The following is a 16,497-nucleotide window of genomic DNA, read 5'->3' as shown; positions in this document are numbered from 1 at the left end:
TTGGCCCCTGATCTGCTCTTTTATTTGACTCCAGGAAGGATAAATTATTTTTCAATGGAAGGCAAGACACTTTTTGGAAAAAATATCATTCTCTATTAAATTTTATTTGTACATAAATTGTGCAACAGTAATATTTCCATCTGAAAACACATGAAAAATCATTTCTGAAAGGCCACCAAATCATTTGCATCACTACCACCTTTGTCACATACACTCATAGAATCGGCTCGACGTGTGTACTCACTCTAACCACTGTACAGTACATTTCATTGTGCCCTATGAAGTCCAGCTGCAGCATCAATTCAGTTATTCAACTGACTATTATAGTGCATGTGCCACCTGTTCAAAAATATCTGAATCAGCGCAAATGGAGATTGCAAAAATGTCTGGCTGTGAAAAGAAGACCAGAGCACCAAGAACTCTGTATTTTAAGCTTAAGGCATGGTCAGTTTACAATATCATCATTATGAGTGCTGAAAAGGTGTTTTATGTTCAAGAAATTGAGAAAACTCCAAAAAGAAAAGCACATATTAACAAAAAGGGCGAGGTATCCTTTCTTCTATCACAAGAAAAGCTTCCCTTTGATGATATGGAGTTGCTCCAAAAGAGCAGGCTAAATTGATGACAAAACAACAGGTAAAGTAGATTTTTTTGGGGATTTGTGAGGGATTTCAAGATCTGCAGCAAAAACTTGGAATGTATCCTGTTCAACCAACAGGAGAGCATTTACATATAGATAGTATTCTTATGTTGTTTGGACTACTCGCATATTATTTTGACCGACACATGGCAACATTATGTCCACCATTACCAGCTCACACATACTTGCGTCCAAATTCAGAGACCCGAATACTAAAGTAGACTGACTACACACCAGTAACTGATGGGGCACTGAGGAGTGCTTACCTCTTTCCTGCTCAAATATTGCCTTGAGTGTGTATTCAAATCACTTATGAGGAAATATTAAGAATATTCTGCTTCCTGCACTATATAGTGTTCTTTGATAAGGATATCAAGATGCATACTGATGATTAATGCTAATTAAGACTTGTATCAATATGAAATAGTCGCCAAAAATCTGTGTGCATGAAAACTCGCTTATTTGCTCATGCACATTTCCCTATGGAGTGAATAGGCAGGCACTGACATTTTTGTGAAATGTTGAACAGTGAACTAGCTCAAGTGTTACAATCATAATATTGTAATTTGATATTAGCTCCTAATTACTTGGTTCTTGATTACGAACTCTGGTCATATGCCTTAGGAGGGCAGCAGGTTCCCAAGGATTCTGCCAGAAGAGCGCACAAAGCCTACAGGTGTGCTTAACATGGTTATGAATGCAATAATCACACTGGGAGCACCCAAGGAGTGGTCAGTTTTCTTCTATAAGGTTCAAGTCCAGTTCTGTGCAGTCTCTTTCAAAAACAATCTTTTGTCCTCCATCTATAACAGTCCTTTTTCTTTTATCTTCTTCCTCATCTTCTTCACTTTCACTTAGTGGCCCAATGCTGGCTCGTCCCAGGAACTCAGCAGGTGAGAAGGCTGAGCGCTGTTCTGCCTGGGAAGAAACTGGAACTATGCAGCCACCTGTGCCACACACTTGGCTCTCACGATTACCAATCTACATAGGAGACAGAAGCGTTATGAGCATCATGTGACAATTCTATTAAACATGTGGCAAAACACCTCACTAAAAATGGGACCATAGTCTCATTCCCAGTGTTCATTAATACAGCTGAATTATCAGCTTCATCCTGATACCAGGTTCCACACCCAAAGTTAATAAAATAAAGGTGGTGCAGTAATGACATCACTGGCAATTCCAGGAACTCTGCATGGATGGCAGTGCCTGTTTCTTTGGTTAAGTATGGCATGTGTGACCTGGCTGAAAGAGTCAGCCTAAACATCACTCTACAACCTTGAGACTCCTATTTAAATAATGTAATTTACATTAATGTTATTTAATCCTGTTAAGTGTGTTAAATATGTAACAACCTATTTGACACATAGATCAGAATGTGTGGGTAAGCATCATGGGCACCAGCCAACCAAATTACTGTAATTTTTTTGTTAACTAACTTTGAGTGTGTACAGGTGGTTTTTTATGGTAACATATTAGCACAGAATAAGGGAAAGGTAAACTTAAAAAAAAAGAAAAAAAAGGTTGAAATTGTCAGTCTTAAGAATTTTGCCTGGACAGCCTTTATGAACTCCTTCTCATATGCTTTATTAAGCAGCTGCAACCAGGAAAACCTGTGACAAGTCTCATCACACATGGGTCAAAATGGTTAGAATTTGTGTTATTGTGTTTGTTGCCAAGTGGGTAAAATTACCTTCACCAAAAACCCCGAAAAATCCCAGAATCAAAACCCATCTGCACCAATGTGAATGAAACAGGAATATGGACACCAATCTGGGGGGCCCCATTTCTCACTAATGATCCCCCCCATCTGAAATAAGTACAGGTGATAGCATAGGGGGTCAAGCTTAACTGAGCTGAGCCACAGTTGTGGGGGATGGGGTGCTGCCAGAGGCCTACTAATGCTCTCCAAGTTCCAGATCACAAAAAGAAAAAGAAAAAGAAAAAAAAAAAAAAAAAAAAAAAAAAAAAAAAAATGGACACAAGTGAACTCAGCCCTGCCGATTACTTCCTGATACCAGCATCAATGTGTATCTCCACATATGCACCAATATAAAAGAGACTGAGAGCAACAACATACCATGACAGTCCATTGGACTTTCAAGCTCACCTGTGTCATCTTGCTGAAGTCAAGGCCTGGCCTGGGGTACGGAATAACATCTGGGTCATGGCGCCTCTTCAAGCGGGGTTTGCGCATGTCGCAGGGCTGTGAGTGGCATCGCGGCAGTGCCGGATGCAGGTCGCGCCTAGAGGAGGATGGTGTACTGCAGGCTGAAGTGGGAGATGGAGAAAGGGCTGGGTGCTCCATGCCAGCACAGCCATATGTCAAAGCAGAAGCAGGGGAGGGCTGGGGGGGCAGGAGCACAACAGAGGTGTCCTGAATGTGCACAGGGGAGAGGGAGAAGCGGCGCTGCAGCATTGAGTGAGAAATCAGGGGGGCCGGTGAAGAGGAGCAGGAGGAAGGAGTGGCAAAGGACGCAGAGCAGGCTCCTTTCAGTGTGTCACAGGGGTCCCATGGGAAGCTCCATGGTAGTGGGGAATCAGAGGACAGTGCTAAGCTAAAGAAGGTAGGGCTAGAAGATGAGTGTAAGGAGGAAGAGGTGAAAGAGGAACTGGGACCACAAAGTGGCAAAGAGCTGGCTCCAGAGCCTGAACTAGATGCTCCTCCACTTTGGCAGCCACGTTTGACTGGGGTCCAAACCTTGGATGCACTAGGATGCCAAGTGGAGCGGCACCGAGACAGGTCCTCTGGAACAGAGAGGGACCGACAGTGGCGTTTTGGAGGTGGTGGCGGAGGTGAGCTTTGGAAAGCCTTGTCTATGAAGGAAACCTCCGTTCTCTGGAGACGTTCTCCAGAGTGGGGAGGAGGCCATAGGGAGTCAAGTCCACAGGAATCATCCTGAAGATTGGCTTTGGATGATGAGTGTGTAGCTGAGCTGGTCTCTGAAAATGCCAAAAGACAGACATGAGACAGATTTCCCCACCAATGGGTCGCAGATGCTGCACTTCATTCAATGAACTTGCCTTGTCTTGATCGAGAAGCACTCCATGAGACAGTGGGACTTGAGCCCACTGCAGGTAATGACTGAAACAGAAACATAATAACTTAAATCCAATCAGACAAATCAAGGAAAAAAAAAAAAAAAAAAAAGGTTTAGTTTTGTTTCCAACTTACCACATTCACATTGAATGAGAAAGCCTTGTGATAAGGCTCTTCCAAACTCTGCTTACGGAGCTGCTCTGTGATAAGTGTGACCATAATTGTAGCTACGATGCAGGGACAGACATGGATGATGAGGAGATTTACTGAGGGCAGTGGAAATTTTATTAGTCAGAATCCTGGCGTGGTTTGTGGTGTCCCCTCCACACCTCAACCAGCCAGACTGACCTGCTTGCTCACTATTCCACCATCATCTTTATGGCACCTACAGGAACAGATGAGAAGGGATCCGTATGAAACAATGTCCAAGACTGACTGAAACTGGTTGCACACACATTGCAGAGAGAGCACTTCATTGAACAGAAGCTTATAAATTTGCCAGATAGAAGTATAAACACTGCTAATGGGGACTTTCCTTCAACATGGTATAACTGTTGTGTGGAAAAATCCCGCAAAAGAGGAACAGAATGACTGAAGAAATGTGTTCCAAGTATTGGACATGTATTTCTATATGAGACCCAGGTTCAGATTTACATACTGCCTCATTCACACATGAAAGGCAAAGGCAGAAGTTCATGTTCACAAAAGGCAGAGAGAACACACATAGATGTGAAGAGACCCAGAACAAAGAAACACTTCACATTCCATCATGCACAGTGAACATGGCCACTTCTTATTGGGACTACAAACATGAACAAAGTGTAATTTCAAAGAAAATGCTGAGTACACCCCAAGTGAAACCTCTGGGGCAATACCATGGCAATCAAAGTCAGTTGGGTCCAATAAACACAAATGACAAGAGTTGTGAGCTGTGAAGAGAATGGAAGGGGGAGGGAGAGACAAAAAGGGAAAGGATGGGGGAAGTGTGTGAAAAATGAATGGGGATAGGAGTTGGAAGCATGCCATAGTATCTTTGCAAGGGGGACAAAAGAACAGTGACCAGGTCTCGAGGGCTTATATTACCAAGGCAAAGCCAAAATGGTGTGATGTGCTTTGAGAGCAGAGAACCACAAGACAGCCTGTGTGTCCATTTCATCTTATGCCAAAAGCACAGTTAGCTAGCTTTTAAGATCTAATGGTTTCTGAATCCACAAACATTTTTGAAGATTAACCAGCACTGGCCGACCTTTGCACAGTTTAACAATGTAAATCTCAAATTGAAATTAAAACAGAAAGACAAAATGTTATCTTTATCCATTGTATTACACATGTGACAAGGCCTTTTAACCTTTGCACTGGTCTCTGGAAGTGCAGAGCACCAAAAATCCAGAGCACATTTAATGCTGACAAACCATGTATCAAATGTATAAAAGGCATTAACTTCAAATTGTGTGTCTTAGTCTGAATTAAAACGCTTGACGACGTTTAGAGGTCTGCACAATGAAGAGACATTGTTTTAACACTTGCTCTTGGCAGTCAGATGTGGCTTCCAGGGCCTTCCTCCTTGTGGCGAACATGGTGCTACACTGTTAGCCTAGATCCACATGCCAGAGGACAAGCTACTTCACCGACACAGGGGCACACGCTGAACCTCATCCTGTGCCAGAAGCCTACAAGTTCTGCTTACAACAAAATGACTCCATTTGCTCAGAAACAGCCAAGAGCGTTACTGTCAACCACCAGCTGATTTAGAACTTTAACATCACTTTTAAATCTGACCTAGAAACTTTAATGTTGACGGGACTACAAATGAATGACATGATGTTGTTAAAACGACAAGCGAGACATATCTAGTACAAAACACTACTGATTAAGGCTGTTCGGTTATTTGGTTCTGACTTACGCATACTTTCAGTCTTCACTAACGTGCAAACCAAAACATAAGTTTAAGTCAGTGTTGCGCAGGTTGCCCTCATCCTAAAAGCACGATTGTGTTAGCCAATTAAAATTAAAGATCTATATCGTTGTCGCTAATGTTAGCTGCAGGACAACTGTTTGTCATTGGCCATGTAGGACTTATTAAGACGAGGCTAGATTTACTGGCTAAATCGTATAGCGACTTTAGCTGGTAGGTAAAGTATATAGTAAGCTAGCTCAGCGACACGATGCAGCCCGCGGAGCACCAAGTTATTAGCCGGTTCTGTTAGCTAGCTGAGACGATAACAAGTGCCCTAACTAACGTTACTAGCATTAGTTTGCTTACATTCGGTCTGTTTGCTACAAGGTAATAGCTTGTCATTGTACCCAGTTGTAGCCACGATTCGTGAGAATAGAATATGAAAATTGTCAATGATGAATTTATACGCTGGGTCGATAATATACATCTAAATTAGTTGCAGCGTTAGCTTGGTTACGCAGCCTGTTTGCACGCTAGCATGCTACAGCTGTCCTGATGTATTACCTGCATTCAATGGTTCCTTAGCAACCGAAGCTGCACACAGCGCACCGGACAGAGCGCAGTTAAGCGGAGTATTTATAGCCTTTGGACGATACCAATACAGAGGTATTTTTATACACCGCCTCAAAACTCGCACTTGTAAGAAATCCCACAATTCTTATATAGCACATACATTTCAAATATGACACTTGTTCACGTGTTTTCAACTGACACAAAATTTTCAGCAACATGTGTTTATGTTATTTTATAAGTCTCTGTCCCATGAAGAGCCCCACAGTTAGACCCTTCTAAATAAAGTGACAGCATCAACTCAACAACTGACCAAACAATGTCTTAGCGAAATTTAAACGATGTGTTTATGGTATATGTGTATTTACACAGCCTACCTATATCTGCAATAGAAAAAACTCAGTTGTGCAATGCTGCTACAGAGCTAACTGAATTGAACCCAAATCTACCATTGACGCATGCGTGGTTGGTGTCAGGACGAGACAGCAAAACAATCCCATGAAGTCGGACTCGAAGTCTGTTTCCCCGTAAATGTTTCCCCTCACCTTAACCTGACTAAATATCTGCTACGCCTCACTATAACCTAACCTATCCTAACCTAACCTATCCTAACCTAACTCTACCTTTAATCGCGGAGGGAGAGCCACGGGACACATAGTTCTAAGACATTGAAAGGGATCAGACTAGTGCACGTTGATCAAGAGAAACCAAAGAAGTCATGGCACTTCAGAAACTTAGGAAAGAAGAAACTCTCGCAATGAGGAAAAGATTAATCGGGTATGTTCAAATGAATCTTGACCAGCATTGTCTGATTTTCATGGCGCTTGCCAATATGTCGTGCATAATATGCTACTGTGAGTGCACGAAGGATACTGACACATTAATTGGTTCGATTACAGGCAGTCATGTAGACTCTTTTATTCAGACGACCCCGTGAAAATAGTAAGAGCAAGAGGACAGTATCTATTCGATGAAAATCACCAGCGCTATCTGGACTGCATCAGCAACGTTCATCATGGTAAAACGCATTTATTGCCTTTAATTAATTAAGTTCATCACACTCCTGTCTCTTGCTGGCAAACATACAGAATCTTTTCTGTTGTAGTGGGCCATTGTCACCCAAGCATTACAAAGGCTGCTGCAGCACAAATGGACCTTCTGAACACAAATTCACGATTCCTGCATGACAACATAGTCCTGTATGCAGACCGTCTGGCTGCTACCCTGCCTGAGAAACTGTGTGTTTTCTACTTTGTTAACTCTGGGTAAGTAATGCTGTTTGATACACCCACAGCCCCTACAGAAAAGTATTCCTGAAGTATCATTCAAGTTACTTTCTATCTGTTTTTCCAACAGTTCAGAGGCCAATGATCTCGCCTTACGCTTGGCACGGCAACACACCCAACATGAGGATGTCATTGTGCTTGACCAGTAAGTATTGTGTTCTAATGCAACACGCTCACCCTCTGACAATACACTTACTTATTGATTGCAATTAACTCTTCTTTTATACTAGTGCATACCATGGGCATCTAATGTCCCTCATCGACATTAGTCCTTACAAGTTCCGGAAACTGGCAGGACAGAAAGAATGGGTTCATGTGGTGTGTAAATTCATACAACTATTATTACACAAACTGCTGACCAACAGTGGACTCCTGCCTCTCTGAAAAAATGTGTTTTATCCACCTAGGCACCCTTACCAGACACCTACAGAGGCATATACAGAGAGAGTCATCCCAACCCAGGCCAAGCATACGCTGATTCGGTAAAAGACATAATAGAGGAGGTGCACAAGAAAGGCCGTAAGGTACACTTCAACACATATTCCATTCAGCCTGAATAAAATTAACAACATTCAAAACAATTACCAGTATAAAGAGACACTCAGAATAATGCTGTATAAACATGAACAATGCATAACATTTACACTACTTATGTATTTCCTTTTCCCATAGATCTGTGCCTTCTTTGCTGAATCATTGCCAAGTGTTGGAGGACAAATCATCTTGCCTCAGGGATACTCAGCTCAAGTTGCAGAGTGAGTGGTGACTCAGTTTCCAGGTTTTTTTTTTTTTTTCACTCAGCCCCATGAGCAGTAATGGTGACATGGTACATCTCCTTCATCCGCTCCACAGATATGTGCACTCAGCTGGTGGGGTGTATGTGGCAGATGAGGTGCAGACAGGTTTTGGACGTGTGGGAAGTCACTTTTGGGCTTTCCAGCTGCAGGGAGAGGGTTTCTGTCCTGACATAGTGACCTTGGGCAAACCGATGGGCAACGGCCATCCCTTGGCATGTGTGGCAACCACTGTGGAGATAGCTGGAGCTTTCACAGCCAATGGAGTGGAGTACTTCAATACGGTGACTATACAGTAACCTCAATGAAATATCAAAGAATGCTGCTTGAAGTTTGCATCTATAGCTTTTCCCAGCTTTAGAGTCGTAATCCGATCATTATTTTATAGTCTCACACTAATCATGTCATTCATAGTGAAATGTGATCAAATAGTAAGAATTTGTAGTAGTACTTGTGTCAGTTACATGACCATAGGCTCTTTTAAGGTAGATAGGCAAAAATTCAATTTTTCCAAGTGTACTATTTCTGTGGACATTTTGTTTTGACTACCCCTTGTTGCATATATCGAGATGAAAGTGTTCTGTCTAACTTCATACAGTTCGGAGGGAATCCGGTGTCATGTGCAATTGGCCTGGCAGTCCTTGATGTGATAGAGGAGGAGGACCTAAGAGGAAATGCCATGAGAGTGGGAGCACATCTTAAAGATTTGCTCACAAAACTACAAAAAAGACATCAAATAATTGGTGATGTCAGGTAGGGATGCAGTAACTAGTTCACTCCGGCTCTTCAAACTCATAAAGGCTAGTGCTATTCTATTCTCAGAGCCCGGCTCACAGTGTGAGCAGGTACAGTGCTCGACTGTTGTGGTGTGAGAGCTGATATTTAATTGGCTGCACTAATTTTTCACATTGGGGTGCCTTGGCTTGAAATAGTTGTAGAGAAGTAATGACAATGAAATATGATCAGTAACCAGAAAATCATGCATCTTGATAAACACATACAGCATAAATTATACAGCAGCAGAAGAATGTCAGTTGCATATCAGTATAACTAAGTCTTTGAAAGTATTTTTCTAAAATAGACGCATATGTGTGAATGTGCAGGGCCTCTTGAGAGAAGATGACACAGCTTGTAACTAACGTTGGGACTCTACATTATACACAGGCTAATTGGATTCAAAATAAGATTATGTCATGTTAAGCATGCAAAACCACCAGAGTAAAAATGCGCCCTAATCCCAGAAACATTTAATTCATCCTGATTTATTTATTCTCATTTTTTGTAGTGAGTCTTGCCTTACAATAGATATTTTAACTCATCATTGCAAGAAAAGCATGGGTGTTAAGCATAACACTAACAATGTGTCCTGCTAATCACATGTCCAAGTAAGTCAAGACAGTGAAACCACCCTGAGTCTGTGGCAGTAATACAATTTAGCCGTATTTACACCCTTTCTTTTCCTACCTTGACATGTCAAAATGTTTTCTCCAAAAAAAAGTTTCTGTAAGGCACTTAAGTTTGACATTGATTTCATTTAAATACCAAGCAAAATTTACGGAGCAAAAATACCAAAAAACCACAGCAACTCATTTTCTAGACATACCCATCAGAAGCATTGAGCTTCCTTGCCAAACCTGGATGTTTAATCAAATGTTTTTCTTCAGAATGATGGTATTGATATAAATTCCTTAACTTCCAGCAACTGTAGTCTTAAAAAATCCCTCTTCCCTCAATATTACAAAAAAGCTGCTCTCTAAATAATGTAATCTTGAGATACACCTCAGATACACTCTGTTTGGATAATGTGTATACAAGCTACTGCCACTTTGACACTTAATATTAAGCATGGTGGTGTGACATAAAAGTGACAAAAAGATGTTTCTCTATTTTTTTTTTTTTACAGAGGTGTAGGACTGTTTGTGGGAGTTGAGCTGGTTAAAGACAGAGGGCAGAGGACTCCTGCCACAGAAACAGCAGCATTGGTGGTGAAGAGGTATGGGATTATGGGATTAAAGTGCAATACAATAGCTAATGGATATAGTTTTGCAGTTTTTGCCTGTCCGCTGTCTGTTTCTCATGTACACTTGCCATGTGGTCCCCTTTACATCAGGTTGAAAGAGGAAGATCGAATCTGTGTCAGTACAGATGGCCCCTGGGAAAGTGTCTTGAAGTTTAAACCTCCTATGTGCTTCAGTATGGAGGATGCAGAACTAGTGGTGCAATGTATTGACCGCATCCTCAGAGGTTAATCACACAAACACCATCTTGACACTTAAACTGGTACCACAGGATTGTATATATGTAATCGGCTTAACACAAAACACTTAATCAATAATAATAATAATAATAAAAAAGATGCCTACAAAGAGTTTCTTTCACACATTCATAACTGAAGTGCAGAATAAAGTTACATTTTCTTGTTCTCACAGACGTGGAAGCCAATGACCTTAAACTGGAAAAGGAAGACATCTAAGGTTTGTTAAACCTGTAGAAAAACTTTTAATTGCATCAGACATTGTCAGATGGTCACATTCATAAAGTTCAGAGGTAGAGATATGAATGTCTATACTTGAGGTTCCAGTAGATCAAACAAGTTCAGTCATTTCACCTGGCAGAACATGTTGCCGCCTTGCACTCAACACTGACCACTGTGGGGACCACATCACTTTGTTTTTGAAATGCATTAGTTAAAGTCTGATGTATAACAACTGTCTCTAGCAGTAAATTTTTATATCAAAGCTTAAATTTAGGGAATAGAAAAGTAGTGACAGTAGATGGCACTATGATTTGTTTGGAGCCACACAACCTAAAACTGAAATCTCTTTTTTCCCCCAGGTGTTCAGTGCCAATTTATGGTGCGGCATTCATCGCTCTGATGAAACCCAGCCAAATGAAGGCAATCATATTTTTAAGTGATGCCAGCTGTAGCACATTTTTACCACCTGGGAGATGACTGATATACAAGACACTAACATGACATTAATGAACTTCCATAAAGATTTTTTCTTTTTAAATAAAACTTAGTTATCACCAATTCCTCACTGTCTATTCTGACTTTTCTTTTACCCACAGTAGCAATATTTAAAATAATGAATCCCAGCTTATAACACTGATCAGCAACATGTTCTCAATATACATTATGGTTGAGATAAGCACTTACCAGACCACTATCTTTAACTCCTGGACACATTCACAAAAATTCTCAAGTATCGCAGTTTCACATCTAGTGGGGTGGGTATTAACACTCAGCCAGTTATCCTGCAGGTAGTGAAGCCCTCTCCCACAGCTTCCCAAAGAGGCATCCGTAGAGATGTTAACATTACTCAAGACAAAACAAGCAAGCCATTTAACAGTACAAAACATTTAACATTAACTTTACAAATAATAACAAAAAGATCCATGTGTAATATAAACCAAAAGTTTATTTCTACCAATTTGCCCAAGACACTAGAGGAATGAGTTTCCAGTGAGAGAGGGAGTACCCTCTTACATTAACAGGCTTGCGTTCAGTTGAATAACACTAGTAAAGCCACTTAAAATTGCAGACATGATGGGGGAAGAATCTCCTTAAAAGCCAAAGGAAAAAAAAAAAAAGAAAAAAAAAAAAGATGCTGGTTGTCTTCGTCTACTATGCCATCTGCAAACATTCATTGATACGCTGACAATGAACCCTTTGATTAGTTTAAATCCCTTATTTTACCTCACCCCACATCTGAAGCCATGCAACTCGCATCCAACACTCAGCACGGGAGAAAATAACTAAAGATCTATAAACACCAAAAGAAAAAAAAAAAAAAGCAAAGTTGTTTTATTTGTGAGCTTTTAAAGCTCTTGCTCCTGCTCATCTGTAAATCCAGTAGACATGTAAAAATACAACCATACAATACATTAGATTCAAAAAGGTACCAAAAAGTACAGTAAAAATAACACTTCCATCACTGGAAATGTAAATGGACACAAAACAATATAAAATAAAAAGTGGAAAAGTGACATTTGCTTCCCCAGTTCCTCACTTGATCTGTACAAATGGAGCATGAGTCCAAATTTCTGCCAACTCCAAAGGAAAAGCCAGAGCCCATGTTCGCTGTGGTCAGACCATGGATCTCTTTTTCTTATTTACTTTAGACCTTAAGAGAAAAACACGGTGCTTAACGTTACTGAGAATAAACCAAATATGGCATGCAGTTACACAAAGACAGACAGGTGCATGAATGAGTTTGACAGGTCAGTGAATGGACAGACACACTTTGGGGGGAGGGGGACACACGACCGCTAGCTATTACACGTAGCACCCTGGTGAAAGGTGGAACGGTCCTTATTCCTGTTCTCAACCACCACAAACTCAACCCTTATTGATCAAGTAGTGTTTGTAGAGATGCATCTTAAGATGGCTGACAGGTGGAATGAATCCATCTTTAATGATCACAGACCCCACAACACGACCTACCCTAACCCCACCACAATGCTTGAATGGATTTAGAGTAGATGGAGATCTTTGGGGTCAAAAAGGCACCAATGGTTACAGCTATGTTCTCATACTACCACGGATGATGCAAAAATGCATACCTGCACTACGTGTGATCAGTATGGCTTGTAGCTACTCTGGTGGCCTCCACGTCTTGGAGTTTTCCCATAGCTTGTATTGCCCTGGTCTGGAGGACAAGAGAAAAAGGGACTGAGTTCTTCTGTACAACAAGGAGGACCAAGAAAATAAAGTTTCTTTTTCTTTCCCTGGGGGCACTTATCGCTTACTGTAATCGTAGCCACCCCCATAGCCGTAATAACCAGCAGAGTAGTCATAGTTGCCATAGCCGCCATATCCGTAGCCTTGCTGTCCGTAGCCATAGTTCTGGTTGTATCCCTGGTTCCAGTAGTTATTGTAGCCTTGATTCCAGTTCTGGCCCTGGCCTAAAAACAACAGGTGAAGCCTTTGTCACAACTCTCCCGCACACAGAACCCAGACAGTTAATCCACACAAATTTACAATTGAGTCTAGGTTAAAATAAAGACTTTGCTGGTATGCATATAAAGGCGCTTACCTCCACGGCCCCTGCCACGTCCTCCGTATCCACGAGCACCATACTGCTGCTGCTGGTAGACCTCTTTGGGCTGGGCTATTTTAATTTCACACTGGAACACCACACAAGAGCACATTGCATTTAAGAGTGAAATAGCTTATGGAGCACAATTATGAAACTGAGTACACGATACACAATTTCCCCTGAATAAAGAATGTGTGATATGCCATTACCTTGCTTCCACCAACATTATGGTATTTCTTCTCCATAACTTTCTTGACGGGAGCCTCTTCTTTATATGTGATGAATACGAATCCCCGTCTCTTTTCCGTCTTTGGATCTTGGGGAAGCTCAATGGTCTCAATCTAAACAAGAGAAAAAACAAACATTTGAAACAGTCAGTGTCATTGTAATTCAAAGGCTTCACATAGGGCAAAACCCCATAAATGTCTTACCTCTCCAAAGGTCCCAAAGTACTCCTGAATGACTTCCTTTGAAGTGTCAGGGTTAAGGCCACCCACAAAGATTTTCTTGACTGGATCCTTCTTCATGGCCATGGCCTTCTTGGGGTCGATCTGTCGGCCATCTAACCTGTGCTCCTTCTGTTCAAGAACCTAAGGGAGGGGAGAGAACATTGAAAACTGCCCACCCCGTATACACACTAGAGTTGATAAAGCTCTAACATAATTTCTTCCCAACTCACCTTGTCTACACTTGCGGCATCTTTAAAGAGAATGAAGCCGAAGCCTCTTGACCGGCCTGTCTGCTGGTCCATTTTTATGGTGCAGTCTGTCACCTCACCAAATTTAGAGAAGTAATCTTTAAGATCCTTCTTGCTTGTGTCCCAGCTAAGACCACCGACAAACATTTTCCTAAACACAGAAAGAGGAAAAGGGAGAGGTTTAGCGTTACAGGCAGCACTGCTACTACAACTTTATATGGCGGTGGGGGTGGGGGTGGTTGTTGGGCAGGAGGGGGTGTAAATGTACACACTGTTCCACAACATCTGTTGACCCAATGACGTAGGACGGCAGGCTACAGTTGCAATAGCTTCAGGCTATTTTACGACATTAATTCAATATAGTTAAAAAATTGCTGTGCGACCACAGAAACCACCGCAAAATTATTGCTCCTTATGAGCCAATACATGTTAGATTTGATCCCTGCTCAAGCGCCCATCCCCCCTCCACTCTGCACATGGCGCCAACAAAGGCCGGTTGAACAAAGAAACATGGCAAGCCACGAGTACGTATATAAGTGTCGGCTTCACCAAAGAATCACATTATGCCATTGTAGACTCACCCCGCATCCTCCTCGCCTTTGCTGGCGTCGATCTGGCCGCCCTCGGTGCCACCGTTCTGTGAGTTCCCGTCGGCGTCGGGCCCCGCGCCCTCTCCGCAGTCATTCGCGGTGCTGTCGTCGTTCCCCTCTTCGGTGAGGCCGGCTCCGTTGAAATCATCGTCGACTTCGTGGCCGTTTTCTGATGTTTCCATATACTGCTGCTCTGTCTCAGACATTTTGCACTATTATACCTAAACCGAAAGGAAAAAAATCATTAACTTAGAAAATCACGGTGATTATATAACCCGTAATGCCGTACATGCCTCGCCATTTACATGGTGCCAATACATGGCATTTCCCACCATTTTGGCCGGCACAATCGCGCTCCATACATTCCCAGAAAGCCTCATTTGTTAACGAGTGCAAGCAAATGGCAACAGAGTTATGTTTACTTACACAACGCAGTAACCACCCACCATCTTAAAGTACAATTTTGCTACAGCCAAAGATTAGAAAAAGGGGAGCCATCTGTATCACACTGATAACCCAAGCCTAGACTGTACAACTCAAATTCGCAGTTACGTAATGCAGAGGCCGTGCTAACCGCACTCCGTCTATGCTCATATTTTCTACTACTCAAAGACATTTAATCTACCTCTAAAAGATAAAATAACGAAAAGACTACAACAATCCGAGTACTTACGTGACAATATAATGAAAAAACCAAGGCTAAAGTAGTACGAAAACCTGCTTACTGGTAACACAACCGGAGAGCTCTCTTCAAGATGGATTCTCCCACACGACGACAACTCGTGGTTGGTTTTCTAGAACCGGCAGAAAAAAAAACACATTTCTGAGGAGACGGAGTCTAATTGGATAGTAGCTGCTGCCATTCACGGCTTCGACCAATTGTATACGCGCTACTTTCTTTTCACAGAAGACGTCCACGCCCCTAACACACAGGAAGGAACTCAAAGTACCTATTCTGCTTCTAATAAAAACGACTTCTACCCCGCTCGTCTATTTCAACTCGACACAGCCAATACTTCGCTTCGAATAATGTTTCAAAGCGCTATTCTTATCTTTTGTGTGTCTTGCAATCCACTCTTAATCTGACAAAAATGTAACCAGATTCAACAGTATCATGCCTATGTGCGTGTAAAAATTAACGGACAGTGTGGAAAATATCAGGTTATCATGTATAATTGACGAATAATGTACTTACAGAGCTGTCATTAAGCGTTGTATATATATATATATGGACATTTAATTCAGTGACTACAGGTTTAAAAAAATACTGAGCACGGGTTGGACAAAATAACAAACAGTTAAATCAAATACATTATAAAGTACATTGCAGGTTCACAATAAACACTGTTTTGTTGAGTTTTTGTGCAGTTAGTATTGGGCCTGTCAAAGAGTTGCTGATTCAACAAGTAATGAGGTCATAATGTGCTGTGTTGTACTGCAATGCACTGTAAGTTATTATTGATATTTAATTATTCAAGATCCTGTAGATATGGGAATAGACAGTTTGACATTGACTGGCATATTTTGGTCTGTTTGACCATTCACTTGATTTATCAGCCATCCATCTTTCTATACCTGATTTTTCTGTGCGGGCTGCAGGGACCAGAGCCGATCCAAAAATCTGCAGCTCTTCAGTCTTTTATAGCCCTCTGTCGAGACAATGAGTTAGGAACCACATATATAAAAAGCTGCAATCATAGTTACACCCTGCAGACTAAATAACCTGGACTCAAATGGCATTTAGAAACTGACTGAAACATCCAGCCACATGTCAATAATTATAATAGGTATTCTTCTATGTTTTTTCCTTGATTGCTGAAAAACTCTCAAAAACACAATACCATCAGTGGTTTTTGGGATTATTTTCTTACATAATCAGTCTGCCATACAACTCCTGTGAATAAAACACTGTAATGCTCAGTTGACGAGGGGAATTCATCT

At 41.5% G+C, this 16,497-nt stretch overlaps 3 protein-coding genes across 5 annotated transcripts; 1 reads left to right on the top strand and 2 right to left on the bottom strand.

Moving 5' to 3' along the window:
* Window positions 1-91: 91 nt before the first annotated feature.
* On the bottom strand, window positions 92-6,177 carry LOC111226449 (protein FAM53C-like). The gene is made up of 5 exons (XM_022751609.1): window positions 6,142-6,177; window positions 3,816-4,065; window positions 3,665-3,725; window positions 2,751-3,583; window positions 92-1,621 (listed from the first exon to the last, which is right to left on the bottom strand). Exons 2-5 carry the CDS (start codon window positions 3,897-3,899, stop codon window positions 1,373-1,375), a joined length of 1,227 nt encoding a protein of 408 aa, XP_022607330.1. The 5' UTR covers window positions 3,900-4,065; window positions 6,142-6,177; the 3' UTR covers window positions 92-1,372.
* Window positions 6,178-6,624: 447 nt separating this feature from the next.
* Window positions 6,625-12,024, top strand: phykpl (5-phosphohydroxy-L-lysine phospho-lyase). Its single transcript, XM_022751565.1, has 13 exons — window positions 6,625-6,924; window positions 7,047-7,165; window positions 7,253-7,412; window positions 7,504-7,578; window positions 7,664-7,751; window positions 7,841-7,957; window positions 8,106-8,188; window positions 8,286-8,511; window positions 8,826-8,980; window positions 10,131-10,220; window positions 10,338-10,471; window positions 10,657-10,701; window positions 11,063-12,024. The coding sequence occupies exons 1-12, from the start codon at window positions 6,866-6,868 to the stop codon at window positions 10,698-10,700; spliced, it is 1,350 nt and encodes a 449-aa protein (XP_022607286.1). The 5' UTR covers window positions 6,625-6,865; the 3' UTR covers window position 10,701; window positions 11,063-12,024.
* On the bottom strand, window positions 11,632-15,355 carry LOC111226428 (heterogeneous nuclear ribonucleoprotein A/B-like). Of its 3 annotated transcripts, none has more exons than XM_022751566.1 (9): window positions 15,282-15,355; window positions 14,548-14,777; window positions 13,949-14,117; window positions 13,701-13,859; window positions 13,479-13,610; window positions 13,267-13,357; window positions 12,980-13,135; window positions 12,794-12,879; window positions 11,632-12,354 (listed from the first exon to the last, which is right to left on the bottom strand). In XM_022751566.1, exons 2-8 carry the CDS (start codon window positions 14,760-14,762, stop codon window positions 12,809-12,811), a joined length of 993 nt encoding a protein of 330 aa, XP_022607287.1. In that variant the 5' UTR covers window positions 14,763-14,777; window positions 15,282-15,355; the 3' UTR covers window positions 11,632-12,354; window positions 12,794-12,808. The 3 variants fall into 3 exon arrangements, with proteins under 3 accessions (XP_022607287.1, XP_022607288.1, XP_022607289.1); XM_022751567.1 differs by having other exon boundaries at window positions 15,230-15,328; XM_022751568.1 differs by lacking the exon at window positions 12,794-12,879.
* Between the last annotated feature and the right edge of the window lie 1,142 nt (window positions 15,356-16,497).

This window comes from Seriola dumerili, unplaced genomic scaffold, assembly GCF_002260705.1.
Source record: "Seriola dumerili isolate Sdu_G_001 unplaced genomic scaffold, Sdu_1.0 BDQW01000160.1, whole genome shotgun sequence".
NCBI lineage: Eukaryota > Metazoa > Chordata > Actinopteri > Carangiformes > Carangidae > Seriola > Seriola dumerili.
The sequence above is the reverse complement of the archived record's forward strand: the minus strand, read 5'-3'. Positions and strand labels throughout refer to the sequence as shown.

Bases quoted from the DNA above. Each gene is read 5' to 3' on its own strand.
- LOC111226449 (XM_022751609.1), bottom strand. From the start codon at position 3,899: ATGGTCACACTTATCACAGAGCAGCTCCGTAAGCAGAGTTTGGAAGAG. The intron at 3,726-3,815 runs GTAAGTTGGAAA...TTTCTGTTTCAG, and splicing joins TCTCATTCAATGTGAATGTG to TCATTACCTGCAGTGGGCTC. The intron at 3,584-3,664 runs GCAAGTTCATTG...TGGCATTTTCAG, and splicing joins TGCTTCTCGATCAAGACAAG to AGACCAGCTCAGCTACACAC.
- phykpl (XM_022751565.1), top strand. From the start codon at position 6,866: ATGGCACTTCAGAAACTTAGGAAAGAAGAAACTCTCGCAATGAGGAAA. The intron at 6,925-7,046 runs GTATGTTCAAAT...GTTCGATTACAG, and splicing joins ATGAGGAAAAGATTAATCGG to GCAGTCATGTAGACTCTTTT. The intron at 7,958-8,105 runs GTACACTTCAAC...CTTTTCCCATAG, and splicing joins TGCACAAGAAAGGCCGTAAG to ATCTGTGCCTTCTTTGCTGA.
- LOC111226428 (XM_022751566.1), bottom strand. From the start codon at position 14,762: ATGTCTGAGACAGAGCAGCAGTATATGGAAACATCAGAAAACGGCCAC. The intron at 13,860-13,948 runs GTGAGTTGGGAA...CCCCTCCCTTAG, and splicing joins ATGCCGCAAGTGTAGACAAG to GTTCTTGAACAGAAGGAGCA. The intron at 12,880-12,979 runs GTAAGCGATAAG...CTTGTCCTCCAG, and splicing joins TGGGGGTGGCTACGATTACA to ACCAGGGCAATACAAGCTAT.